The sequence below is a fragment of the Ursus arctos genome, unplaced genomic scaffold (assembly GCF_023065955.2).
Source record: "Ursus arctos isolate Adak ecotype North America unplaced genomic scaffold, UrsArc2.0 scaffold_2, whole genome shotgun sequence".
In the NCBI taxonomy this organism is placed as follows: domain Eukaryota; kingdom Metazoa; phylum Chordata; class Mammalia; order Carnivora; family Ursidae; genus Ursus; species Ursus arctos.
The window spans coordinates 95,932,097-95,958,344 of NW_026622874.1; the positions used below are offsets into that span (position 1 = coordinate 95,932,097).

Consider the following 26,248-nt stretch of genomic DNA (forward strand, 5'->3'; position numbering starts at 1 on the left):
TGTCTCTATCTCTGTCAAATAAATAAAAATAAAATCTTTAAAAAAAAATAAAAAATAAAAGGATTTGGAGAGAATGATGGTTCATTACTCAAAATTTGCATTAGAGCGCTGCTTTGATGTCTCAGTACTGAGCACATGAGAACCCCCCTAGGTCCCCGGAATTTTATATCTTCTATTCCAAAAGGGCCCCAACTTGGCTGTTAGGGGCACCTACCCCAGGAGACCGTTTATAGGAATCACTGCTGGTACACCAATTCTATTTCTGAAAGTATCTTCACCACCAGGGCCATAACATATGGCCTTTGCCTGTTGATGGAGCCGGCACAGGTGTGGACCCTCTGTCTCCCCACCCCCAGCACACATACCTCCATTCCCACGGCGATGACTGCCTTGGAGAAAGTTCAGTGTCACGTCTGCAGGCAGGACGGAGAGCATTTCCCACTTCATGGTCTGGCTGGTGGGTGGCTACTAAGGGAAAACCCACCTCACACAGTCAGGCCTGGGTGCCCTCCTGGAGAGACCCTGGACCCTTGGTTTGGCTCGGAGCCCTCTGAGACCAGGTCACCTGGGCCATGCGCAGGGGCCTGGGCTTAGCCTCACAGCGTACCTGGCTCTGGGCTGAGGGCCCCCGGGAAGAGTGTCAAGGGCAGTGGCTCGCCTCTCCACGGTTCTAACCCCATCTCTTACCTGAAGGTAGAGCTGGGAGATCGGACAGCAAGGGTTGGATGGTGTGGTCCCGGGCAGGAGAGAGACGGTCCCTGGGACTCCCTCCTGGAGACGGGCGAGATTCCTTGCTTCTCCCCTGGGTGTGGGAATTGGATTCCGAGTTCTCCACAGCCCGTCTCGGGTGGAACTCTCCAGGGGGCTCCAACTGGCCTCCAAGCCTCCAGCCAGAGATCCCCCGCCCCCTCCCCTCAGTCTGCAGATGATCTTGCTTCCTCCTCCCCCTCTCTGCCCTGGCCCAGCTCATGGTCCCGCCCCACACCTACAGCAGCCTCTCTGGCCCCCTGCCCTCTCTTTTACTTCCTCCAATCCATCCTCCTCCCGACTCTCTGGCCCCAGGGTGATCTGTCTAAAGCGCAAAATTGACCATCTTCTCTCCCATCTCAAACTGGCTTTGGCTCCCCAGTGCCCTTCAGTTCTGGCTGGCATTCAAGACCTTCTCAAGCTAGCAGTTCTCATGTACCACTCCCTGCCCCTTGAACCTGCAGTCCCCAGCCCTCTCAGTGTCCCCAACAGGCAGGCCGGGCATGTCGGCCATGTGACCGCAGTGCGTGGCCAACCCTCTGTGGCTGCCCATCATGCTGCAATGGGCCTGCCTGGCTGCCCCCTGCTACTCTGTGGGCCTGACCTGCACACAGCGGGCACCGGAAGTGCTCCCCCCACCCCTAGAGATGCTGCTGCCACTGGGCCACGGCTGTGGTTTCCCCAGGCTCCCATGGAATCTGGGCTTTCTGGAAGCACCACTTTGAGTAGAAGTCCTGAGGGTCTCGCCCTGGGAGCCGTGCCGTGGAGAGAGCCTCCTTTCCACTTGACCTCCTGCTGCTGGGCCCTTGTGTGCCTTAGAGAGCCCAGGGTGGTCCCCATTCTCTGCTTTTCTCCCCCAAATTCACTTTATCTTGGGAACACCTCAGGAACAGTGCCTGACTATCATCCTCAGGGTGGGTGTAGACCCTCTCCCACTTTCTCATGTGCCCCCAATTCAGCAAAGGCGACAGGCTTTGGTGCCCTTTGCCCTACTTCCATGCCCAGATTCCCATTCGGGGTGCTCCGCGGTGGCCAGCTGTGTCGGGGGGGGGGGGTGCGGAAGGATGACACACTTTGTAAAGTTCAAGTCCTACCACCGCCCCTGAGGCCACTCTGAACCCTTCCAAGGGACAATCCAGAGGGAGCAAGGATGGAGCCCCAGGCTTGGGCTGCGGCTCAGCCTCTTGCTGGAGGGGAGGAATGTTCTGGAACTCCAGATGACTAAGAGGCAGAAAACAGCCAAACGGAGATCTCCCCAGCTCCTAGGCTTCTTCCCAGCTCGAGACTCACCCCAGACCCCGTCTGCTCCTGTCAGGGTGGGACAGACCCCAAACCACCAGGGCACAGGGGCAAGAACACAAAGAGGCTCCAGGCACCTGGATGGAGGTGCTGAGGTACAGGCCACTCTCTGGAGCTCCGGCCTTGTCCTCCTCCCTCTCTGAGGGGGCGGCAGGAGCTCTGCTCAGTCACTGCCATGTCATTTTGTGAATCGGGACTGGGTAGCTGCAGTGGCAAAGCCCTGGGAGCCCAGTGGGGGTGCTAATGCCCCTCCTGTGGGGAAGGGAGTGCGGAGGGTGCAGGATTCGCGGTCTGGGGGTCTGAAAGGCACACCGGGGACGCAGGCCCTGCAAGGCACTCCTGGGTGGGAGAACCTTGGGTGTGTGGCTCCAGGTGTTTGGATTGGGGGGTGCTCTTTAGCTCAGCAGGAAGGACATCCTCCTCAGGGGGAGTAGTGCCTGAGGGCTGGGGTGCTGTGCCCTTGAGCAGGCTGTGTCTCCAGTGCTGGACCTCTGCCTGCAGGGAAGCATGGGCTGAGGCTGGGGGAGGGGAGAGGGAGGAGAGGAAGGGGAGAATGAGAGGGCCCTCAGGCCTCTTCCGAGTTTGAGTCAACCAGCCTTCCCATTGCCCAATCCCCCAAAGGCCTAATGTGGAGGAAACCTGCCCCACCACCCCTGACCTGCAGTCCTGTACAGCAAGCCCCCTACTCCCTCTTAGCCAGCCGCCAGGGAACAGCTCCTCATCTTGGCATTCAAGGCCCCCATGCCTTGCCCCCCTCCCCCATCTTCACCGTGTCCTTGCATCTCCTCTTTCCCCTACCCTCTGCCATCCTTCATTCTTGCCCCCAAGCGTCTGCTCTGGTCACCCCTCACCCAGAGTTTCCCTGAGCCCTGCTGTGGAGCCTAGCGCCTTAGCTCTGTGCCTCCTTGGGGTACTGCCGGTTCTCCCCCCTGGACGTCTCTCTGCTGGACGGGGAGCTGGGTCCCCTCAAAGACAGAGCTGGGTGGGGGCCGGACAGCCGCCAGGCCCCTGTAGGCTTGATGGGGGGGAGGGAGGAGGTCGGGGTGCCATGTGTAGTATCCCTCCTCCTTCCCCGCAGTCCCAGAGGAGCGGTGTCCGAGACCAGGACCGAAGAAAGGATGACAGGAGAGCCGAGTGCAGTCCCTAAAACAGGCTCTTTAATAACATTTATGTCTTCACTGAAGAGCTTCGCTTTTGCCACCCAGCGCCGGGCTGGGGCCGGGCGGGTCCTCTGGACGGACGGATGGACGGGCACCGGGGCGACCGCAAGGCGGGCGGCGGGCGGCGGGGCCGGGTGGCCCCAGGGCCTTGGCGCCGCCGCGCAGGCCTAGTAGAAGGAATACTGGTTCTCCACGGCGCGCGTGCGGCCCCGCGCTCCTTCGCCGGGCGCGGCGTCCGGGGGCTCGTCGGCGCCGCCGCCCGCCGCCTCCAGGAGGCGCTCGGCGCTGTTGCTGCGGCTGCGCGCGCTCAGCGGGCCGTCTGCGGGGCGCGGGACAGCGGGCGCGGACGCGGCGGAGGACGACGAGGCGGACGAGGACGAGGCGCCGCCCGCCTCCGACGGCGAGGCGGGCGGGCAGGCGACCGCGGCCAGGCTGGAGAAGTAGTGCTGGCCCGCCGGCTCGCTCCAGCAGGCGGGGGGCGCGGGCGCGGCGCTGGCCGAGGGCCCCGGGGCTGTGGCGGGAGAGCGTGGGGCGTCAGGGCCTGGCCGGGCACCCTCGCCCCCGCTGTCCCCAGTCCTGGTGCGTCACACGGGGACGCGGAGACCCGCGGGAACGGGGTGGCCGGGCTCTCCTGGTTGCAGCACCCCCCTGCCTGGATGCCTCATGTCACCAGTAGGGGCGACAGGGCACACGCAAACCCGCGTGCGCCAGACTGCGCTGCCACTCTCCCTGCAATCCTGAAGGCCCGGATTGCTTACAACTGCCCAAGACCCGGTGTTCATCCCACGGGGGCTTGCGGAGCCGGGTAGCAGCCTGTGGGGCACTCCCTCCCCCTACTGCCCACCCGTCTGTCTGAGCCATCACACAGGCCAACCGGGGAAGTCTTACCGGGTGGGGGGCCCTGGGCCCGCACGTAGCTGCGTAGGGTGATATCTGCAGAGCCCCCGGACTCCAGTGGGATCGGGTGGGTGTGGAAGTGGCGCAGCATGTCAAGCACGGACTGGAACCACAGGTGCTGTACGTGGCACTGCCCGTGGCTGTTCAAGGACAGGCGCAGGTGCTGTGGGCACAGGTGGGTGAGGTCAGTGGTAGGGTCCTGGGCTAGCCAGTGCTTTGCAGGCGCCTCTGGGGGTCATTACAATTACGAGTACCAAGTCTCCCAGAGGCCATATGGGGCTGTGTCAGGGCGGGGGCACCTGAGGCACACTGAGTCCTAGGGGGTCACTCCTGTAGTGAGGGTGGGGAAAGAGGGGACTGAAGCATTTAGTCCCTGTGCTAGGAGCACAGGCATCATGCCCTTTGCACCCTCATCTCTAGTCTCCAATGGCCCTAGAAGGTAGAGATTATAGCCCCCGTGTTAGAGATGGGGAAACCGAGGCACAGGGAGGGAGTGACTCTCCCGCAGTCACAGAGCTAGGAAGAGAACTCATTTGTGTGATTCTCTCACCCCGGCAGGCTAGGAGTCTGCCTGCTGTTCCTGCAGAGCCAAAGCCCGGGGTGGGGGGTAGGGGGGCAGCAACAACCCTGAGTGTAGCTGGGGAGGAGTGACCACATGTCCTTCTTCATTGGAGCACGAGGAACAGGGCTGGTTCCTCCATGGGTCTCCAGGGCCCGCATATGACAGGTGCTTCAGGGGGCAGGAGCCACAGGCCTGTGGTCTCTAGTGGTGAGCCACAGGTCTCTGGCTTCAGCCCTATTTTGTGCAATGTGTGTCCCACAGGAGGAAGAGTGGCTGTCTCTGGGTGTGTGTGTGGCAAAAGGGTCAGAGATAGAGGGTTTCAGGGTATGCATGTGACCCCAAGCCCAGGAGGGGAAGCTGGCCTGGCTCCCTGCATAAAGGACAGAGAAGCCCTGGGCGTGGAAGGTGGTCCCATGAGTGAGTTCTGCCACTCAGCAGGGCCAGAAATTGCCAGAACAGTGTGGCAAACCCAGGGAGCATTCCTGGCAGGCCAGGGCAGGGGCTTAGCTGGAGAGGAACAGCGTAGTGGGGTCCTAGCACAGCCTCAAGTCTGGGTAGGGCCTTTGAGGGCACAGGCCTAGCAGGGCAGAGCTGGGCCTCAGGGGGCAGGTGCATCTCAGTTTTTGGGAAAACCTTCCAGACATTTATTATCTGAAGGCGAAAGGAGCTGCCGAGGAACGCAGAGGTCTTTCTTCCTAGGAGGTGTGCATGTGGTAGGCCGGAGATCCTGTTGTAACCCACAGCTAACGTGTCAAACCCCGCATAGTCACCCAGCTCGAAAGGGCAGCAGCTGGGGTGAGTTCAGGCTGGGTCATGCCCTAGGAAGGAGGGGAGCCTCCCACCCTGCTTCACCACCCCCCACTTGCCCCTCCCCACCGTGCCCCACAGAGGCCTGGGCACCATCCTGGCTTCTGGCTTGGGCATGAGTCAGATCCAGGGGCTCCCGGGAGGCCGCTTGGGGCGGTGCTGGCCCTGAAGTAAACTTTGGGCTGCCAGGGACCACGTTAAGCGCCTGGTTGCCAGAGGAACTGGTAAGAGCTGCTGCTTTCCAAGGAGGTGTCCTGGGGGAGGTGCTGCCTCTTCCAAGGAGAGATGCCCGGGAGCCAGGGGAGGACCTGTGCCAGGCCATCTGGGGGTTGGGACACTGACCACCAGAGCAGGCCTGGAGCAGGAGTCCTGGGGTGCCCCCTCCTCCAGCAGGGACTGACAGGAACCGTGTCCTGGGAGGAGCCGGGTCGGGTCTGTTTCCTTATCGGAAATTTGGGACGCGGTGGTGGGGCCGGGCGGGGTGGGGGCGGTTAGTGGGGTTGAGGTTCCCACCCATTCTGGTCTCATTGTAACCACAACCCAACCCCCTGCCCCAACATCGTTTGACTTTTCTGTCATATTTTCCTTTGTACCTTATTATTATTAGCACATTATTAGCACACAGGGTCCTTCCTCAAGAGCCCCCCATCTGGGCGTACTGCTCCCCCGTTGCTGTGCCCCGTCTGGATCTCCCTTCTTCACCTCGAGGATTCTCCATCCACTGCACGCCTCAGGTCACTGACCCCTTATTCCGGCTGGTGGGGTCAGGAGAACCCTGCACAGCAGGCCTGTGGCCCAGTCTGCCTCCTCCTCTCCTGCCCAGTGTGTGTGTTCCGTGACCCTGGGGCTGCCACAGGCCTGGCTCAGAGCTGGGGCCCCGGGGGGGGGGGGCGGTGTCGGTGAACTGACAGAGCAGGGAAGAAGAGGGGCTATCTGCGGGTAGGTGGGGCAGGAGGGCCTTGGCTGACCTTGGCCCTGCACCAGTGTGGCTATGGGCAGAGACCCTCAGAAGCCTTAGTGGTAAGCAATCCCCAACGCACAGGGTCAAAGTGAAACCCTCAGAAGGGCCTGGCCTCCTGTGGGCTCAGCCACCAGTAGGTGACTTCCCCATCTGGATAATTAAGCAACCACATCTGGGGCTGACTGCACCCTCAGGGAGGTGTGTGGGGGGAAGCAGGTGGGGTGAGGGCACGCCTGTGGGAGGTCATGCCTGCTCCGGGGGCACAGGTGCAACCTTAGGACCAGGACCAGCTCAGGACCCCTCCCTCGGGGCTGGCCACACTACTCCTGTGTGCCCCTCCTCCCCGGCTGACTTGCCTTGGCCTTGCCCTGGAAGTTGAAGGTCAGCACGTACTCCCCAGGCCGAGTCTCACTCTGGCGGATCACGAAGAGGCCGTGGCTCCGGGGCCCGCCTGCCAGCACCAGCTGAGCTGCCCTGACCCGCGACAAGGTCCCGTGGAACCAGGGGTAGTCGGAGAGCTCAGGCTCCGGCTCTGGCTCCAGCTCCGGCTCGGCTCCTTCCTCCCCTGGAGGGGGACAATAGAGTGAGGGGCGTGGGGGAGCAGAGGGGGTGAGTAAATGAAAGAGATCCAACAGCTCGTGGGGTATTTGCATGGAAAATGCTGTTTGAAAGATCTTAGAACGAGTCAGGGAACCAACCCAACCCACTAGTTCAGCGTATCAGGTAAACTGAGGCCCAGGGAGACCGACTGTCCTGGAGTCACGCTGTCAGTCAGCAGGAAACCTGGGAACAAGTCTCCTTGTCCCCAACCCCTGGTTCCAACCCTTGACACTCCACTCCTTCCTCCGAGCATTTTCCATGGAATCTAGGGCCTGTGGGAGGGATCACCTTCCTGGACTTGGCCACAAAAGCCAGAACTACTGAGTTGCCATGCAGTGTTCCCGGTGGGATCGCACGTCATGGCTTCTGAGGCTCAGGAAGGGCCTCAGAGGGAGACTGAGGGCCCCTGTGGCCTGGGGTGTGTGTGTTGGCAGGAAGGAGGTCCAGGGACAGAAGACTGTTGTGCACACCTGTGTTATTGCTGTCCCTGCCGCTGCCACCTGGGGACTCCAGGGTCTCCAGGAAGGTCTCCAGCGGGACATGGACCAGGGACTCCCCGATGCCATCTCGAGCTCGGCTGTGTGGAGCTGTCACCACGGCTGCCACTGTCTCTGGGGGCCGGGGCAGGTCCCCTGCTGGAGAAGTGGCAGGTGGGAAACACATCAGTCTGTCTGGCCATCCGGGAACCAGCATCCCCTCTAACCCTGCCCTCCACTCCCCCAGCCACCTCCGCCCCCACCTACCGTCTGTCAGCAGCTCGCAGCTGCAGGAGGCCACTCGGCTGGCCAGGCAGCCTCCCCTGGCGCAGGACAGCTCGGCGTCTTCCTCGCTGTCCCTGCGAAGGCAGGAAGGCACAACCGTGTCCCACCACAGGACTCAGACCCCAACCACCAGCTGCTCAAGGACGCTGCAGAGCCCCTCGATGGTGGCTGACAGTCCCATGGCTAGCAGCAGCCCTATCCTGCTCGTCTGGGTCCCTCTGCCTCCATGTCCCTCTGTCCCATACCATCAGCTTGCTCTCTGGCCACCAGGGACATGACTGGGCCATATGGAGAGGTCTCCAAGTGGGTGCAGTCCTCCTTGAGGCCACATGAGTCCTGCCCACTGACCTGCGAGGGGCTGGCCTCCTCCTGGGACCCCAGGGGCTGTCCCCCAATGATGGCAGGGCAGCTCCTTTCCCCGTCCAGCCTTTGTCTCCCTGTCTGTGACATGAGGTGTCTGGGACCCTACCAGCTCCAAAAGACTGCAAAGTGAGGTTCACCTTCGCAGGGGCTGGGGGAAGAGTCGGCAGGGCAGATGGCTGGGAGGGGGGCAGGGGAGGGATTACAGCTGTTTGAGGGATGGGGTGGGGGGGGGCCTGGAAGGCACTCAGGCCTTTAATTGTGCTTCCTCAAATGAAGCTGTTAATTAGAAAGCAGCAGCCCCTCCCCCCGGGCCTGGCTCACCCCATTCGCCAGAAGAGTGGCTGCCAAATGCCCGGCTGTTGGCCGGCCTGCCCCTCCTACTCCTGGCCTTGGGATCGCTCCCGGATCATGAAGCCAGCCTCCCTGCTGCTCCTTCTCACACAGCTGACCATAACTGCCCTCTGCTTACTACTAGCCATGGCTCCCCACTGCCCCCGACCTCCCAGCTTCCCAGGCTCTCATCAAAGCCCCCCTCATCAGCTCTACATCTGGCTACCCAAAGGGCTGGACACGGCCTGCAAGTCCCAGGTCCTTGCACCCGTCCCTCCCACCTTTGGCTGGGTGGCCCCCGCTGCCTGACTCAGGCCTGCTCTTCCTTGAAGTCTTGGAGGAGGGCTGTGCTTCTACCAGTTTCTCTGAGCCCCAGGGCTGGATTCGGGGCCTTGCCTCTGTTCCGCCACCCCGGCCCTTTGGGCTCACCCCATCACTGCCCATCTCCTAGTGGTCTCAGATTCCCCTGGAGTAAGGATAAGTCTCAGTCCAACTTTCTTCTAGGTCCTTAGGCCCTGGCCCTGTGGAGCAGGCCCCAAAGAGCCTACTGGGGCTGGGGGTACGGATGGGCCTAGCCAGGACTGCCGTGGGATATCCTCCCATCTCCCAAGCTCAGCTCCCGCCCTTGCCAGAAACCTCACCCTGTACGGGGGGACCACGGGCACCACCTGGCCAGGCCCCCACCCCATCCACCCATCCTGGGGCCACCTGGGCACTCACCCGGGGTCCGCGCAGCCCTGGATGTCAGCCACCCACGAGTGCTTCTGCAGGGAGTCCACGGTCTCCAGGATGTACTCGGCTCCGTTCTCGACCTGGGGAGGGCGTGGCCGAGAGTCCAGCCCTCAGCACAGGGCTGCAGACTCCAGGGCAAATGGTTCAACCCAGCCTCCACCACGGGGGCTCACTGGTGCAGGCAGCGGGGAAGACAGTGGGGTCACTGCCGGGCACCACCCCGAGCCCAGGCCAGGGTCCCGGGGCAGAGCCTTGGCCGCACTTTCAGCAGCCCCTCCCTCCTGGGCCCAGCCATGGGCATCACATCCATCCCCACTGAGCTCAGGTCCTCGGGCCCGGGAGATGCAGCCTCTGAGGAAGCCACACGGGCCTGGCACCCCGGAGATGGGCTGGAAGGGCATCACAACCCTCAAGTCCACGAAGGGCTGGCTGGCCTAGCACACGGAGCTGAGGGGCTCCCATACCTTAGCGCCTGGAACTCTACCTCTGTGGCCGGGCCACTGGGAGAGGCAGTGCCCAGAGCATCACCCGCCCATATCTGATGACCTCTTCCCAACGGCCCCGTGAGGGAGGCGGTAGGTTTGCCCCATTTTACGGAGGAGAAGACTGAGGGTCAGAGAGGTCAGGTGACTTGATCACAACGGCACTCAGTGGCAGCACTGGGACCTGAACCCAGCTCTCTGTGATGCCAAGGCCCCGGGCTCTCAGCTTCCAGTGAAAATGCTGCTCAGAGCTGGGAGGGGCCTCAGAGACCCATCTTCCGCCTCTGTCTGACTAGATGGGGGAACTGAGGTCCAGAGTGGGGCTGGCAGGTGAGGCCCTCTGCCCCGGGGGTCCTGGGTGCAGTCAGCAGCACGGTGGCCAGCCAGCTGTCGGGAGCGAGGCTCTGGGCCTGTCTCCCCCAGCAGACAAGAATGCTGGGCAGGGAGGGACTATGTCCTCAGCCCCTGGGGCCTGGGGTGACTCAGGGTACGGAGTTGGCAAATGTTTGCTAAATGAATAAGGGAGTTCGTGGCTAAACAAACAGGGACGAGGAAAACATACACCCAACAAGGAGCCTGGGGAGGAGGGTGGGGGCTTCACACAGCTTCGGGTGGGTGGAACCAGGCCTCCTTGGGGACTTGGCTTCACAAACACCCAATGCTTTGAGGAGGCCCAGGGCCACAGCCCTGGCAGCCTGGAGCCGTGTCCTCAGCAACGCAAGCAGGCCACCCCGGTGAGGCGGAGCCTGGGAAAGGGACGAGCTGCCCCCAGACCCACTGGGGTGCCTCCCCGCCCACCCTCGGTGCCTTTGTAGCCTCTGTGGGACCGGGCAAGTTCCCACACTCCAGTGCCCAGAGACGGGGGGGCATTTGCATAACTGCTGCGGGTTGTGGGGTGGGTATATGCTGGTTCCAGTTGGGGAAGGGGGGGTGAGGAAGTGAAACTCAGGGGAGCTTCATTGGGCCAGGAGGAAATGGGAACGGGGGCCCTAGATGGTGGGTGACACCCAGAGCCCGCGGCGCTGTAGCCCAGGCCCGGATTCAAGGCCTAGGTCTGTGACAGACATCTGTGTCCGGTCCTGGGCCCCGCTACCAGAGCTCCCTCCCTGGGCCCCGCGGCTGGCTCGTACCCTCTCTCCCGCTACGGTAGTCTCAGGCTGTGCTGCCCAAGGAGGAGGTGGCCTGGGACGCCCAGGGCGATTCGTGGGGCTGGGGGTGGGGCTCACCTTGAGTACAAACGTGTTGTCTTTCTCCGGCATCTCCAGGGGCATGGTCGTGCGGACCTCGATGATGGCCGACAGAGGGATGCTGACCTTGGGCCTGGAGGCCTGGGGGGCCAGAGGAAGGGGCAGGGAGAGAGTCACCCGGGGTCTTCTGAAAGCCCTGCACCCTCCCGCCCCTCAGAGACTAGAGCCGCCCTCAGCTGAGAGCACCACGGCGGCCCTGGCACAGAGGTGCTCCCGGCTCCAGTTCACAGATGGGTAAGTTGAGGGAGTTTCTGGGAAACAAAGGAACCTCCCCACAGAGTCACACGGCAAGTCACAGAGTGGGAACCCAGTTCTGAGTCTCCCACCTCTGAGCCCCGAGGGGCAAACTCCACCCAGGCTGCCCTCCTGCCCTGTGTACCCACGTCTGTGGTTTTTACATTTTTGACCCTGACTCGTAGTAAGCAACAGATTTGACACTGTGACCCGCTACTTATGTACTTAGGTAAAAACGTCTCTGAAACAAATGTCTCACCAGATGGTATTTATCCTGTGTGTGATGGGGGTAAGATAATTTCTAGTTCATCCCAGTTCATTTGAGAAAAAAAAATGCTGCCCTCCCCCTTTAGACCAGCCTTTCCAGAGCATGGCTCTGGAGTCCCTGACTTAGAACAGGGCTCCTGGGGCAGGAAAAGGGACCAGTGTGGGGTTTAACCAAGGTGAGCTGTCAGGGCTCCCAGGGAGGGCCGCTCCGTGCTTGGCCCTCCCCACTCTGCTCCAGAGCTCCTGGCCACGGCCCTAAAGTCCCCCAGGGCTGGCTTGAGACTGAGCTTCCCGGCAGTGCTTGGGCTCCAGAACAGGGACTTTTCAGGAGGAAAGGGAAGGGCCACACGTTGGGTGGGCAGGCTGATGGGAATTCCTGGTAGCACTGGCTGCCAGCCAGCGGGGGCAGGGCTGGACTTGGAGCGGGGACTGAGGGCTTCGGAGGACCGGGGCAGGCCAGCCTGCCAGCCAGCGGGCCAGGGGGTCATGGTCCTGGGGTAGGGAGCAGACACTGATGGACGGTGCAGGCCTGGACTGGGGGCTTTGGCTGGGCTCCCGCTGGCCGGAGGTGCTGATTCCCGTGCCTGGCCTTTGAGATGCGGCCGTCCTCACTCAGTAAGTGGCTGTGACCCTGCTCTGGCCACACGTCACCACTCCTGTTCCCTGGCCGGAGCCGGCAGGCGGTGCCGCACCATCAGCCTTTGCTCCCTCAGCTCGTGCCTCCAGAGACGCCCGTCTTGGGGCCTCTGCTCCTGGTGGACATTGATGCAGTCCAAGCTTCCCCTGCTTCAGGCCCCCAGAGGCCCCAGGGCTCACTCCACTGAAGTTTACCATCCAGCCCTACACATGCAGGCTTCCTGATGGCTCCCCAACAGCAGGGGCCAGGCCCACTGCTCCCTGGCTCCCCGGGGCTGTCCTGGCAAAGCGCTATGGGGGCGCCTGAGGTCCAGGAGGCTTCCTGCAGGATGAGGGGGGCAGGAGATCTGGACCGTGCGTGGGTGAACAGAACTAAAAGGCGTCAGGAGAGGGTGTCAGCAGGGACACCCTGTGGGGGCTCACTCACCCTGGGACCCAACATCTGCCTTCCGTGGGCTCACTCCTGAATTCACAGACACTTCCTTGGGAAAAGGAGGGTCCGAGGCCAGATCAGGGTTAGGAACCCAGCTGCCTGCCTTCCCCCAGGGTTGGGAAAGTGAGCCCCCAGGAGCCCTGGCCTCTGCCAGCGGTGAATGGTAGGATGGGAGAGACTAAGAGAGGCCCCAGCTGCTGCACCCCCTCCCCCAAGGGCAGCGGACGCTATTTAGAGCCGGCCAGCTGTAACTGCCACTCAGGCCCAGAGGCATGGAGCCCGGGGCCTCTGCCCCTGCCCTTTGGGTGACTCTGGGCCAGTCCCACCCCGCCTCTGTCTGTCTGACAAGTGGTGGAGCTGGGCTTAGTGGTCTAGGATTTCTCTCAGGGGCCTAACGGTGGGGGCTTGGCAGGGAAAAACCCCTTGGGAAGTCTGGGTCCTTCGACTCAAGGGACTAAGTGTGTCCCCGGGGAAATCACCTCTCCAGAGTCTATGTAGCTCGTGGGCGCCCAGCCTTGGGGAGCCCACACCCTGCCCCTCCAGTGGGGAGAGGCAAGCAGGCACACCCAGAGTCCAGACAGCCTGGGAGATGGAGAGAGGCGAGAGGCTCAGGGTGACTAAAGGTGCCAGGGAGTGGAGTGGGCCTGGTTGGGAGGGGGGGGAGGGCCGGGTGGTTCTTGGGGTGCTGCCAGCTGCAGCCCCAGCACAACCTCCCACCTTTCTGAACCTCCCAGCACACGAGCAGCTCCCACCTCCAAGCTCCTCCATTCTCAGGACCACCAGAGTGGCGGGTATAATTAGCCCAGCTCTGCCGCCCACCAGCTCTGTGACTCTGGGCAGGCCACACCTCCTCTCTGAGTATTCCTTTGTTCTCTCTTCTGTGACCTGGGGACTGTGATGCCCACCCGGCAGCGAGACTGTGGGGATGAGATTGTGCACCAGGTTTAGGGTTCGGCATGTGGGGTGCCCTCAGAAAACGGGCACTATTGTTACAATTACTCCCACTTTCCAAATAGGGCACGTTTGCCCACCCAGAGGAGGCCCATAAGCTGCCCCCAGGGCTCTGATGGCGAGCGCCCAAGTTGGGGAGGGGGCATGGTGCACCCAGGGGACCAGCAGTGCTGATGACAGCTAGAAGCTTAACTTTCAAAACCTGGGCCGCGTAAGGGCCACCCACCAGGGGCGGGGCTGCAGCCTGGGACCAACACATCTCAGGTCCCCTCCCTGAAGGTGCAACGGTCACTCCTGTTGGGGAGGCTCCAGCCACCCAGGGGCCCAGATGAAGGATGGAGGAGGGCGGGCAGCCAGGCAGCGGGGACCCGGAAGCCAGCCCCTGGCACCCTCAGCTGCCCCCCAGCCTGGGGCCGGTGCTCACCTTGGGCGGCACGAAGAACTCGAGGCGGAAGCGCTCGCCAGCCACCGCCCTGCGCAGGAGCAGGCGGCACTTCTGCCACTGGGCAGTGCCGCCCGGGCCCGCGGCCGCGTCGTCGGCCACCATGAAGCGCAGCGCGCCCTCGCGCTGGATGTCCACCAGCTCCACCTTGGCCGCCAGCGTCCGCGACAGCCACAGGCGCCGAGTCCACTTGTCGCGCGGCTCGGCGGGGGGCTCGGCGGCCCGCGGGGCGGCGCCCGCGTCGGGCTCGGGCGAGGCGCGCCGGTGCCACATGTCGCGCACGCCGTCCACCACGCACAGGCTCATGTTGCGCAGCGAGAAGCCCTTGCGGACGCGGGCCTTGGCCGCCGCCTGGGTCGACACGTCCTCCGAGCTCCGCGAGTGGCCGTAGGCGGCCGCCTTGAGCGCCGCCGGCTCGGGCTCCATGGCGTCGGGGTGCTCGGCCGCCCCCCGCGGCGCCGGTCCGGCCACCAGAACGCGGCGCACCTCCTCGCCGAACACGTCCAGGAAGTTGGCGGCGAAGTGGCGGGAGAAGGAGGCCCCGGCGTCGGGCGTGTCGTAGGCCGGGTTGTCCCGCAGGAAGCGGCAGAACTTGTGCGCGAAGTCCACGGCGGCCGCCTGCGCGTGCAGCTCGCAGAAGTGCCGCCAGTCGGGGACCGGGGCGGGGGCGGGGGCGGCGGGGCCGGGGGCGGCACCATTCATGGCTCCCGTCCCATCGCAGCCCCCTGCGGCTGTGGGTGACAAGAGCGCAGAGTGACTCTGGGACGGCAGAACCCATCCGACCCCTCTCCCTCTCCCCACGGGCTCCCTGTGTGCTGGGGTGGGGGGATGCAGCCATTCAGAGCAGAGAAGGCCGACCAGGGAGGTGAAAGGCAGTGCCTGCGGGGGGGGGGGGGGTCCCCTCTCCCCAGTCACTCTTCAAACGGCATTCCCAAGGTCATTTGTGGGGCTGGCGGAGGCTGGGGTCCCCACGAGCCTCCTGTTACCCAGCTTCCCAAGCTAACCTCTTCTGAGGGCCCCCAAAGGCGGGTGGGCAGGAAGAAGTCCTGTGCATTCCTCTTGGCTCTGCCTTTGAAATATGCCAAGAACTCAACCTTTCCTCCACTCATCATCCGGGCTGCCCTCCAGGGGCCCACATGATCCCTGCTCTCCCCTATCATACTTTAGCAGCCCCAAGCTTCACCTCATCCCCCACCCCCAGTCCATTCTCCACCCAGGAACACAGTCCTCACTCCTAAAACAAGACAGACCAGGTCCCTCCTAATTCTTCTTTGGCTCCCATTCCACTCAGTAAAAGTAGAAGTCCTACCCATAACCCTCAAGGTGTCACATGATCTGCCTCCACTTTCCCCCCTGACCTTATCTCCTGCCGTTCTTCTGGCCCACTCTGCTCTGGCTGCTGCTGGGTCCCACCCCAGGGCCTTTGCACCTGCAATTCTCTCTTGCACTTGCCTGGAACGTTCTTTCCTCCACACTCCCTCGCCTCCTTCAGGTTTCTGCTCATATACCATGTCGTCCAATAGCCTTCTCTGACCACCACTCTTCTGAGAGCAAGGAATGTTCCTGCTCCACCCAGCGCTGGTGTCTGCCCGCCCTTTGCTTACTTTTCTCCATGCTGCTTATCCCTATCTGACATACCATTTGTTCCCTTGCTTGGTTGTGCTGTCCTACCCTCCACTCCCTACCACACCCTTCCTGAGAATGCAGTGTTTTAAGTGGCTCTGTCCCCGGTGCTGGGGACGTAGTAGGAACGGTAAACACTGAATGAATGCGGGCGCCTGGCTGGCTCAGTCGGTAGAGCACGTGATGCTTGATCCCAGGGTTGTGAGTTCAAGCCCCACGCTGGGTATGAATGAACAAACGAATATGTGCGGCACACGTTCACGTGTGGGTGTGTCAAACACGTCACAGCTGTCACTGCCTAAGCCCTCACATGGGCCTGAGAACATGCAGCCTGTTAGTGACAGGCCTGGGATCCTCCCCGACTCCAGGACCCTGGGGCTCGCCTTCCAGTGTGGATCAGGTAGGACCCGTTTTTCCTACTGGCACTGAAGGCTCTGCCCTCTCAGACTTCCTTCCGTCCCCGTGGTCTGCACTCTGTACTTGCGCGCTCGCCTTCTGGAATCCTGTTCCCTCCAGAGCTCCCATCGAACCCGGCCTTCCTGAAGAGGTCCCGAGGTAGGGACTCCAGCTCTCTCCTCAGCCAGCGTCCTCCTGTTCCCAGGGCCATCCAGCCTTTATTACTCTGGCTCACCAAACTACTGGTGTGTCCAGGCAGTTGGGGGCCTTGCCTCCTTGTCCCCCAAGGTGGCCACCACCCCTGGGGGCACAGGTCCAGCCCACTGTGTTTATATATTCTACCCCTGCCCCCAGGCCAGGGTGAAAAATTACCAGTGGAGAGTATGTGCGGTGATGTGGTCCTTCCCTGCCTTGGGGAGCCCCTGTCTGAGGGGGCCAGCCTGGTGTTAGGGGAACTGAGACAGAGGGTCATGCCCTCACCTGTCCTCCCAGGATCCCCACATTTCCCAGCATGGCCTTTCCCTTGGAGCTCCTGGGAGCACCATCTCATCTCTCCTCTGGGATCCAAACTCTGTAATTAAACGCCTGGTAAAAAATAGCTGCCCCACTTCTGTGAGATCATCCGCAGGGCCTCTGGGCCATAAGGCACCGTGGGAATTCCCTCTCACCTCCGGGGCAACCTCCGCCATCGATTTGCAGTCAATAACCACAGGACAGCCCCAGGGAGGAAACGGGCCACTCGATGAGGCTACTTAGCACAGAGGACAGTTCTCCGAACCAGTGGGGCTGCTCAGAGACTCCTAGCCGGTACTGGGGAAGAGGGTAGCAGGGAGTTAGGAAGGTTTCCTGGAGGAGGGGGGCTCGCGCAGGCCTTTATGACAGTGAAGAGGGAAGCAGACGAAGAGTGACCTCACTGCAGAGATGGACAATAACTGGGAGGCAGACTTTCAGGACATAGTGGGAGAGACTGGGGGAGAAGGGGGGCTGCTCTTCTTCCTGTCTTCATCCGGCTATCTCCTACTCATCCTTCAATAATTAATCCAAGGGCCACTTCCTCCAGGAAGCCTTCCCTGACCTCCCCACCATGTGGCATGAGTGTCTCCTCCAAGCTCCAACAGTCCCCTCCCAGAAGCCCCTCTAGCAAGGTGCCAATTCCGGGGTGCTCCAGGTGTGTGTTCCCATGTCTGTCTCCCCATCTGGCATAGACATGCCTTGGGGGCAGAAGGCAGGCCCGAGTCATAGGCCAGGAATGAGGGTGGAGATGGGAATGCACCTGCCACCACCACCGCGGAGGCTTCTAGAGAAGGTGGAGAGCCAAGGCCTTGTCTTGACTTGCTGAGGGGGTACATTTTGGGGGTAAGAGTGGGGAGAAAGCCCTGCAGCTAAACCTGTGAGGCTCTGTTCCTGTGCTCCAAGCCCATCCAGTCACCCAGTGGGGCGGTTCTCCCCACAGTGGCCGCTCCTCCCCCTGTACCGCCAGGAGGCTCAGACTGGGTGACACAGCAGCCTGGGAAGCCAGCACCCACTGTGAACACCCGTCCGCCCCACCTGGGGCTGGGGGGCGGGGGCAGGGAGGAAAGCAGTCCCAGTGTGTAATCTTTGCACATCAATCCCTGGTCCTCCCCGTTCTTCCTCCTGGAAGCAGAGGGACAGGGCCCTGGGTGGGGGGGCGCTTTCACAGCGTGGGTCCCACCTCGTCCTCACTGGAGGTAGGGGTGGGACTCAGGAAAACCTGCCCTGGATAGGGCGGCTCTGGCCATATCCTGGGTAGGGACTGGCCTGGGAGGCACTGGGAGGTTAGGCCTGCCTTGACCTCCCCTATCCACCCTTGCTGGCTGGCCAGCAGCCTACAGGCCTGAAGCCCAGCCCAGCAGCCCTCTGTGTCCCCCGGGTCTAGTTGGGGCTACACGGAAAGGACAGGGGTTGAGCAACCAGAGGTCAAAGTTATAAGCAGCAGGGCCAGCAGGGAGCCCCACACTAGCTACGGATGGGGAGAGGGAAGCCCAGGCACGGCTGTCTGTGAAGGGCAGGCTGCTAGCCACAGAAGAGGGCTCAGCCCCAACCCAACTGCCCTTGAAGCCAAAACTGAGGATGAGGGGCGCCTGGGTGGCACAGCGGTTAAGCGTCTGCCTTCGGCTCAGGGCGTGATCCCGGAGTTCTGGGATCGAGCCCCACATCAGGCTCCTCTGCTATGAGCCTGCTTCTTCCTCTCCCACTCCCCCTGCTTGTGTTCCCTCTCTCGCTGGCTGTCTCTATCTCTGTCAAATAAATAAATAAAATCTTAAAAAACAAAACAAAACAAAACTGGGGATGAGACCAAGTGCAGGGACCTTGGCTGACCTGAGCTCCAGGCCTGACAGCCCCACTACCCTCTAGTGAGTGATGCTGACCACAACTCCCACCCCGCCTGCTTCCTCACTTTAAAATGGGGGAGGGCTACCCCTCCCTGGAAGGACAGCACAGGGGGCAGACGGTGTGCTCTTATAATCCATGTGCAGCCATGGGCAGAGCCGGCGTCGCCCCAAACTCTGGGTGGTAAAGCCAGGAGGCCTTTCCAGCCATCTCCAGAGACCAGCCAGTGTGTCACCCAAATAATGAGACAGGACCCTCTCCCATTCTGCAGGTGACCAGACCCAGATATGTGGGAAAAGCAGAGCCTCGGTGGGGGGGAATGGGAGGGGATCCCAGTGGTGCCAGAAGCAGGGTCGCTGAATTCACCCTGGGCCCCCAATGTCCGGCTGGCCTGGAAGGTTCATGATGAATGAACCTGGATGAATCTGGATGAATCCAGCTGGCCCTCGATCTCCCTCCTCCAGCGGCTCCTTGGGGATCCCCCCGGGTCTCTGCCTGTGCTGCTGCCCTCCCTGGATGGCCGTCCTCCCTCTACTGACTACTCACTCTCCTTGCCATTTAGACTGCTGAAAACCTTCTCTTCCAGCAAGCCTTCCCCCTACACTGGCCCTCCTTCCCTAAGCTCCCATGGTCCCAGTGGTCCTTGGCCCTCTTGCTTCTGTGGGCAGGGTCCCAGTTCCTCCGACTATGGCCCCAGGGAGCCAGAAGAGACCTGTTGAGTCAGTGCGGAGGGCGCCGGACTGGGCACCAGTGGGCTCGCTGTCTCAGTCCAGGCCTTGGCTCCCCATCAGTGAAATGGGGTGCTGAGCAGTGGCCTCTAAGGCCTGGGGCTGTCATGGCCCTTGGACACTGACGACGGGGGCCCTACTGTCACCCCTCTGGGACCAGGGACGGGCAGGGGTTGCCTCTCATTTCAGGCAGACGGGGCGGGAGACAAAGGGTGCCCACCTGGACAGACCACCCTCCCCTGATCCGTCTCCCCGCAGGTTTCAAGACTCCACGGGCCTGCCTGGCTCCTGTTTTTTTGTTCCCATTTCACCAGGGCCGGAGTGCGACGGGAGGGAGCTTCTGGGAGGCAAGATGGGTGAAGTCTAATCAAGTCCTCGCCTATCACCTTTCCAAGCCGAGGACTCTCCTAACCCTGTGACCAGGAACCCAGATGGGAGACCCTACCCCCCACCACCACCCCCGCGCCCATTAGAGGCCTGGGAGAGGGGGCGGCTGGCCTTCCGGTGGTAAAAATAGCACTCACAACTGGAATACAAAAAAGAAGGCCAGTCACCAGCCCCCGCTGCTCGCAGTTCCGGACCCCACGGCCAGGTCATTCCTTAAAATATTGATGAGGCAGCCCGGCCACCCCCGCTAATGGGCTGATGACCCATCGATCCAACCCGCAGTGGGCAGAGGCCTGGGGAGCGGGAGGCACCGGCCTGGCCCACAACCTGCAGGGGCCTCGGGGCCTCGTGTGTGGAGCCCCAGCTTTTACCACCACAGGAAACGATCTGCCCCCAGGGAAGCAAAGGAGTCCCTGCAGGGCAACCTAGCTAGCCACCCGGCACCCCAAAAAGCTGTCCTGGGGGCTGCCCCCAGGGCAGGTCCTGGGCAAGCTCCCCCATCACCCACGCCCTTGACCCTCTCCTGCCCCCTCACTCAGCTCCGTGCTCAGGGGAACATCTGGACGGCCAAGTGCCAAAAGGGGTGGTAAGGGTCAGAACTGAGGGCGCTCTGTTCTGCGCTGGGGTGGGCAGTGCCTCCTGCTGAACCATTCACGGTGGGGAAACTGTGGTCTCTACCTGGGGCCCCCCAACCCAAGAAGAGAAGATGAGGCCTCACTCGGCCTCAACCGTGCCCACCGATGCCCTCTCCTCTGGGCTTTCAGGTCGGGCCTGGCCTGGCCTGGCTAACCCAAGTGCACACTTGACCACGAGCGCTCCTTCTGTCCTCCATCCTGCTCTTCTTCCAGCTGGGGCAGTCCCCTCAAGCCCCCACTCTGCACCCCTTCCCCCACAGGACACAGACCACATCTGGGCTAGTCCTTCCTCTGGGAGTGCCTTCCGCCTACGGGCTGGCTGCCTGAGTTTCCCCTGGGGATGGAGGCCGGGAGGACACAGCGCCCGTTCCCTGTGTCACTGTTGGGCACTTGGGCGTTGGCTCTCTAGTCTGGTCCCCACCCCGCCCCATCCCCAGAGCGTGTCCCCCCAGGGCAGGCTCTGAACCAAGGCCTCCAGCGAGTGAGGTGTGGCTGGAATTCCCCAACCCTCCCACACAGAATATCTGTGCTCACCCCATGACCCCGGAGGAGGCACAAGTGGGCATCATTTCTGGTCTTAACAACCTTGAACCTGCCGGGACTTTGCTGCTGAGTGCGTGTGGGAGGAGGGCGCTCTGGCTAAAGACAGGGACAGGTGCAGAGTAAGAGCCCTTGGGACTCGTCCCCTGTATGGGTAGCCGTGGGTTGTGGGGGAAGGGCGCTCAGGTGGGCCTGGTTTTTCCGAGCATCAGTGTCTCTGGCTGGAAGGGGACCACCCTGCTCTCCCACACGGACTGCTTCATGGTCCAAGGTCCATGCTGAGGAGCAGCGTTGGGGGGAGGCCATCAAGAGCTGGAGCAGCTCTGTGCTCAGGGCCCCCTGCCCCTCATGCCTTTCACACGCTGGAGCCTTTGCCCCTGAGGGAGGGTGGAAGCCCTTCTGGTGAGCCCCTGGGCTTTCACTGATGCCCCCGACCTGGACAAGTCCTGCTGGCCTGGGACCTGCAGACCCCCGGTCCTTGGGGGCCCCACTGCCTGCACGTCTCCCCACCTCCACATCTGGTCATTTGACACGTGGGACAGTGGAGACGGTTAACAGCCTGAGATCTGGGGGCACCTGGCTGGCTCTGTCAGAAGAACCTGCGACTCTTGATCTCGGGGTTGTGAGTTTGAGCCGCATGTTGGGTGTAGAGACTGTTCAAATAAGATCTTAAAAAAAAAAAATCCATAAGTAATTGGTTAAGAAATCGAAGCTCCTTAGCTTCTCTTTCATAAATGTTCTGCCTCCATTCCCTCTTGTCCTCTCACTGCTCTGAGCAGATGGCTACAGAGGCCTCCTCCCTGGTCTCCCTGTTTCCCACTGTCCCCGCCAACCCCAGCGAATCCAGGCTCCAGTGTGGCCAAGGTCTTTTCCTAGAACCCACATCAACACAGGGCCCTGTCCCCGGGGAGCTCTCCTCTGAGGGCATTAGGGGTGGGAGGGACCCAGGCCCTGCCTCAAGAAAAGGAAAGGAGATGCCCACCCTGAGAAGGGCACTCTGGCAGGCTGGAGGGCAGGGGAGTCCAGAGCTGGGCGCTGGAGGAAACAGAAGTCAGATGAGCAGGCAGTGGGGCCCAGGATAATGAGCTATGTCGGGGCCTGGGGGCTTAGGAGGGAAGCCCATCCTTCAGGAGCACTTGGTGCTGGACAGTTCCTGGACAGGTTCTGTCGGTGGAGTGCAGGCTGGGATGGCTCCAGCTGCATTGGCCCTGCCCTCCCCTCTCCGGAGAGGCACCCCCTCGCCAACCTTGAAGTCTCTCCCCTCTCCCAGTGCCATGGATCTCATCTAGGCCCGGATTCATACCCTTCCCAGACCTCCTGGCCCAGCCCCTGAAACCTGCAAGACACCCCCCTCAACTCCTACTACACAGCCCACCAGCCTGCCTTTTTTTTCATGACACACACACATCAGTGACTCCTGAGACCTCCAGTACCCTGCCCCTCTGTTAGTACTAACAGGTGCTTATAAAGCTTCCTTGGGTCTTTCTCTGAGCAACTGAACTCCCAGCCTGGCTGACCTCCGGGCACCTCAAACTCACCACTTCCAAGTTCTATTACACCCTCTTCCTCCAAACCCTGCTTGTTCTCTGCTTGGAGTCTCAGCACCCAGCCTGGCATTGCCCCACCTGCTCCCACTCCTCTGCCCCAACAGCTGCCAGGCCCCTGAGCCCGTGGAGGCCTTGGGAACACCCCCTTTGTCCTGTCCCCGCCTCCACCCTCCCTCTCCTGCCCCTCGGTACTAGCACCAGACCATAACCACCAGCAGGTGTTACACCCACCCCCAGGTGGGCCCTATCCACAGAGGGGCCGAAGTATCTGGAGAATCGAGCCCAATCCCTGCATCACCCAGAGGAGTCAAAAGATGCTATACTCCTACACGCTGATGCCCTGCCTCGCTCTGCCCAAAAAGGCGCGGGCTGTAACTTCCTCCAGGTAAGGGAGGACACCTACTCTCCCTTGGGATAGAGCGCAGCCCTGAAAACAGACCTAACCAGGTGAGGGGGAAGAGAAACTTCCCCACGGCCCCAAGGCTGCCACCGCCCCTCGGTCCCATGCGGACAATGAGCAGGAAGCGAGGCAGGCTCCAAGACTGGACCAGAACCCCATGGGCACAGCAGCCAGGAGGCCCACGGCACCTAAAACCCTAATTCCCCACAACCCAGGATAGGTACACAGTGCAAGAGGTAACGGCCAGGCTCTCGTCAGAAACAAGTGGCTTAGAGGCCTGGATAGTTGGTTAAGTGACTCTGGCCCATCATTTCACTTCCCCGAATCTGTTTCTTTCTCTGTAAAATGGGGGTAATAATAGTACCAAACCCACAGTGTTGTTGTGAAGATGACATGAGACTTGGCACATCAACTCAACACCAAATGCTCGGCCTTGCGGGAAGCCCACTCTTCGTTGTGGTTGTGTGTGTGTCCGTGCGTGTATATTCTCCCTAGGAGACCCACTAAGGAGGGAGGAAGGGTTTAGAAAATTTAGACACGTTTTCCACAATAGGTAAGAGGAAAAGGATGTATAATTGAACCCTTGATTGCTTAGAACCGTTCAATTAACCCACTTCAGAATCTCTTGCCCACCATCATGTGTGCCCTCTAGTGGGAGAGAGGAGTAGAAGGGAGCAGTTGGTGGGAAACTCTGCTTTCCAGACCCCCAGAAACGCCCTGACTCATGCCAGCCTAACAGCACTGCCCCTACTGCCAGACCTCTCCCAAAGTTCCTAGACCTGGAAGGTTCTAGGTCACTTCCCTGACCAATCTCCTCCTGGATGGAGCAGCGAGGCTAGGAAGGAAGAAATCTGTTTAAAGTGGCAACAGAGTTGGGGGGGGGGGAGTTCAGGTCAAGTCCCCATAGAGGCAACCAAAGCCTCTCAGGGAAACCTCCCCTCCCTCCTCCTGCCCTCACTCACCCCATGATCAGTGGCCTGTGTTAGAGTGGACAGCTCTCGATGGTCACCCAGCTAGGAGGGAGGCAGCAGCATCTCCATTTTACAAGGTACATAATGGAGGCTCAAAGTGCAGAGGCACGGTTCAACCGGGTTTGACTCCCAACCCTGAGGTTCTGCCCTGCACCAAGTCGGTGTGAACGCTGATTCTGGCTTATCTGTGTTTGGTTACTCCTGAGGCTGGCTGCCGATCCGCCCTGAGGATCCTAAGGGACCCGAGTCACTGCAGACTTCTCCCTCTGAAGACCTCACTTCGTGGGCTGATAGGGGGGGCCCGGCTAGGTCCCAGCCTCTGCCTGGCCTTGGCCCGCTGGGCTGGCGCCGTTCCGGGCCCCGCGCGGCCCCGCAGGTTCATCAATGGCTGAGGCCGAAGGGCCTGAATGGAGGGCATGAACCCGCCCCTTCTTAAAGGCGCCGGCCTTCTCGGGCACCCACAGCCGTCCTCCCCACTATCTAGGGCGGTCGGAGAGCTCCCGGGGTGGGCGCACCGAACTGGTGACCGTGAGAAAGACGGCCTGGGCCAAATGGAGGGCGTGCCGGCCCGGCGACTGTGGACTGGATAGGGTCCTCCCGGGGCCCGCCCCCCGCCCTCGCAGCCCAGGGAAGAGACCCGGGCTCCTTCGCGACGCTCCCCAGCCAGAGACCCCTCCTCCAGGGGGCCCGCTGCGCTCCCCCCACCGCGGGCCCTGGGCCCTAGGAGGGGGCGGGGGCGCAGCTGCTCCGGAGGCGGCTCGGCCCCTCCCGCCACTCCCGCCCAGCCCGGGCGGGGGGGGGGGGGGTTGGCGAGTGGGTCCCCGCCGGGGGCGCATCCCCTCCGTCGCGCTCCCTCCCACCCGCGCACACAAAGACGACACGCGCGGACCAGGGCGCGTGCGGCCGCGCTTCCCGGGGCAGCCGTGCGCACACACACGCACGCCCTCAGGGACGGCCCGGGTCTGGGGAGATGGACGAGGGAACTGAGGACAAGCAGACCGTACCTACAGGCGCGCAGCTGCAACCGGGCGGGCCGGGGCGCCGGCGGAGCGCTGCCCCGACCGCGGCCCGGCTCCCGGGGCCCGGCGGCTCATGGCCCGCGGCGGGTTCGGGCTCCCTCCGGGCGGGCGCCGGCGTTGGCTGCGGCTCCTCCTTCCCTCGTCCGCAACCTCGAAGGCTCGTGCGCTCCTCGCGGGCCCTGCGCGGCCCCGGCTCGGCGGTCCCGGCGGCCGAGCCCCGCGCGCTGCGAGCCCAGCCCCGCGCCGCGCGCGCCCCGCCCGCTCCCCCTCGTGCCCCCCGCCCGCGCCGCGCGCGCCTCCTCGGCCCCGCCCCCGGCGCGGGCCCCGCCCCCTGCCCGCCTCGAGCCGCGCCGGCCCCGCCCCCGGCGCGCCCCTAGCCCTCCGCCGAGCCTGAACCGCGCCCGCGGCTGCTGCTCGCTAGCTTTCTTGGGGCTGAGGCGGCGGCGGCCAAACCCCGGGGCCCGGGGGGTTAGGAGCTGGCCTGCAGCCGCCCCTTTTGGAGCGAGAGTCCCCCCCCTGCGCGGAAGCGTGCCCCGGGAGCGCGGTGGGTGGGGACCGGGTGGGTGGCCCGAATAGTGGGTATATGGGGGCGTGGGCGCCCACTGGGGATGGGCGCCCGCCGGAGGCCGCCGCTGTCTTGGACCTTACGCCGCGGGAACAATGGGAGCCTCGAGGAGGCCCAGATGTCGCAACGGGGGAAGTCGACGTCTGGTTCTCATAAATCCCGAGGGCGAGCACCACGCCCTCTGCTTTCGGCGCTCCCCGTGCCGGAAATAGCCCAAGGGCTACAGGGCGGGGAAGACCCGAGCACTGCCCCATCTACGCACCTTCACAATGATGGGGAGACTGACGCCACCCGAAGAGATCTTCAGAGGTCAAACGGGACCGGTGGGGGGCAGACACAGCCCCGGCTTCTTCACCACCGTTGGGTTCTGCAGCCCCCAAACCCAAGGCATAGGTTAGGGCAGAGACCACTCTGGCTTAGTAAACAAAGACTCCTGCTGGTCTTTGCGGTGCAATAGTGGACTGACCCCTGGCAAGCTGGGGCCTCCAGGAGGCCAGAAAGGGGTCGGGGAGGAGTGGGAGGGCAGCTCAGACATCAGACCTATTGCTTGCTCCTGGGGAGAGGTGGGAGGACGCTCGAGATCCTTCTCCCCTCCTTCCCCTGCCTCCTGCTCCAAGCCCTCAACCCCCACAGGTGGTCAGATCAGTTCTCCCTGCCAGAGGCAGAAGGTTCAGTAAGGGCAGGGAGAACTGATCTGATCACCCGTGGGGGTGGTCCTCCCCTTAGCTGAGAGTGCCTCCATCTGTTGCCCTTTTTGCCCCACAATGATCTCTGACCTCTGTGGAGAGCCTTTTAACCTTTCACAAAGCCCTGTCACCTCTGAATTCCCAGGAAGCAGGACAGGCAAAGCAGGGTTTTTATCCCAATCTTGTAGATGGAAAGGGTGGGCCTATAGATGAGCGGTGCGTTGGTGAAGGTGGAGACTGGTCTGGAGCCCTCGCTTCCTGCCCCCCAGCCCTGGGCTGCCCTCTTCCGGGGTGCTGAAGCAAGGTGGGTCTCGTCGGAGGTCCTCGCACCTAGTCTCTTCCCTTCCACACGGACGAGCTGCCCTCTCAGCGGGACCCGGGCAGCAGACACTTAATGAAAGCTTAGACGTGGACCAGCTATCGATTAGAGCCGCACACAGGCCTCTACTGCTGGCAGGGGACCAGGAGGTCTATGAATGAAACCAGGA

General features: G+C 62.3%; 1 protein-coding gene across 3 annotated transcripts; it reads right to left on the reverse strand.

The window, feature by feature from the left end:
- Positions 1-3,163: 3,163 nt before the first annotated feature.
- On the reverse strand, positions 3,164-24,751 carry SH2B2 (SH2B adaptor protein 2). 3 transcript variants are annotated; one of them, XM_044390238.3, is made up of 9 exons: positions 24,495-24,751; positions 13,894-14,642; positions 10,928-11,029; positions 9,208-9,299; positions 7,777-7,868; positions 7,504-7,668; positions 6,790-6,998; positions 4,095-4,266; positions 3,164-3,717 (listed from the first exon to the last, which is right to left on the reverse strand). In XM_044390238.3, exons 2-9 carry the CDS (start codon positions 14,611-14,613, stop codon positions 3,374-3,376), a joined length of 1,896 nt encoding a protein of 631 aa, XP_044246173.2. In that variant the 5' UTR covers positions 14,614-14,642; positions 24,495-24,751; the 3' UTR covers positions 3,164-3,373. The 3 variants fall into 3 exon arrangements, with proteins under 3 accessions (XP_044246173.2, XP_057171439.1, XP_044246174.2); XM_057315456.1 differs by having other exon boundaries at positions 7,504-7,665; positions 24,495-24,586; XM_044390239.3 differs by lacking the exons at positions 13,894-14,642; positions 24,495-24,751 and adding an exon at positions 12,513-13,140 and having other exon boundaries at positions 3,165-3,717.
- Positions 24,752-26,248: the final 1,497 nt, after the last annotated feature.

Excerpts from the sequence above, each read along its gene's own strand:
- SH2B2 (XM_044390238.3), bottom strand. The coding sequence starts at position 14,613 with ATGAATGGTGCCGCCCCCGGCCCCGCCGCCCCCGCCCCCGCCCCGGTC. Across the intron at positions 11,030-13,893 it reads AGTTCTTCGTGCCGCCCAAG|GCCTCCAGGCCCAAGGTCAG; the intron begins GTGAGCACCGGC and ends CTGGCCCCCCAG. Across the intron at positions 6,999-7,503 it reads CAGGGACAGCAATAACACAG|GGGAGGAAGGAGCCGAGCCG; the intron begins GTGTGCACAACA and ends GTCCCCCTCCAG.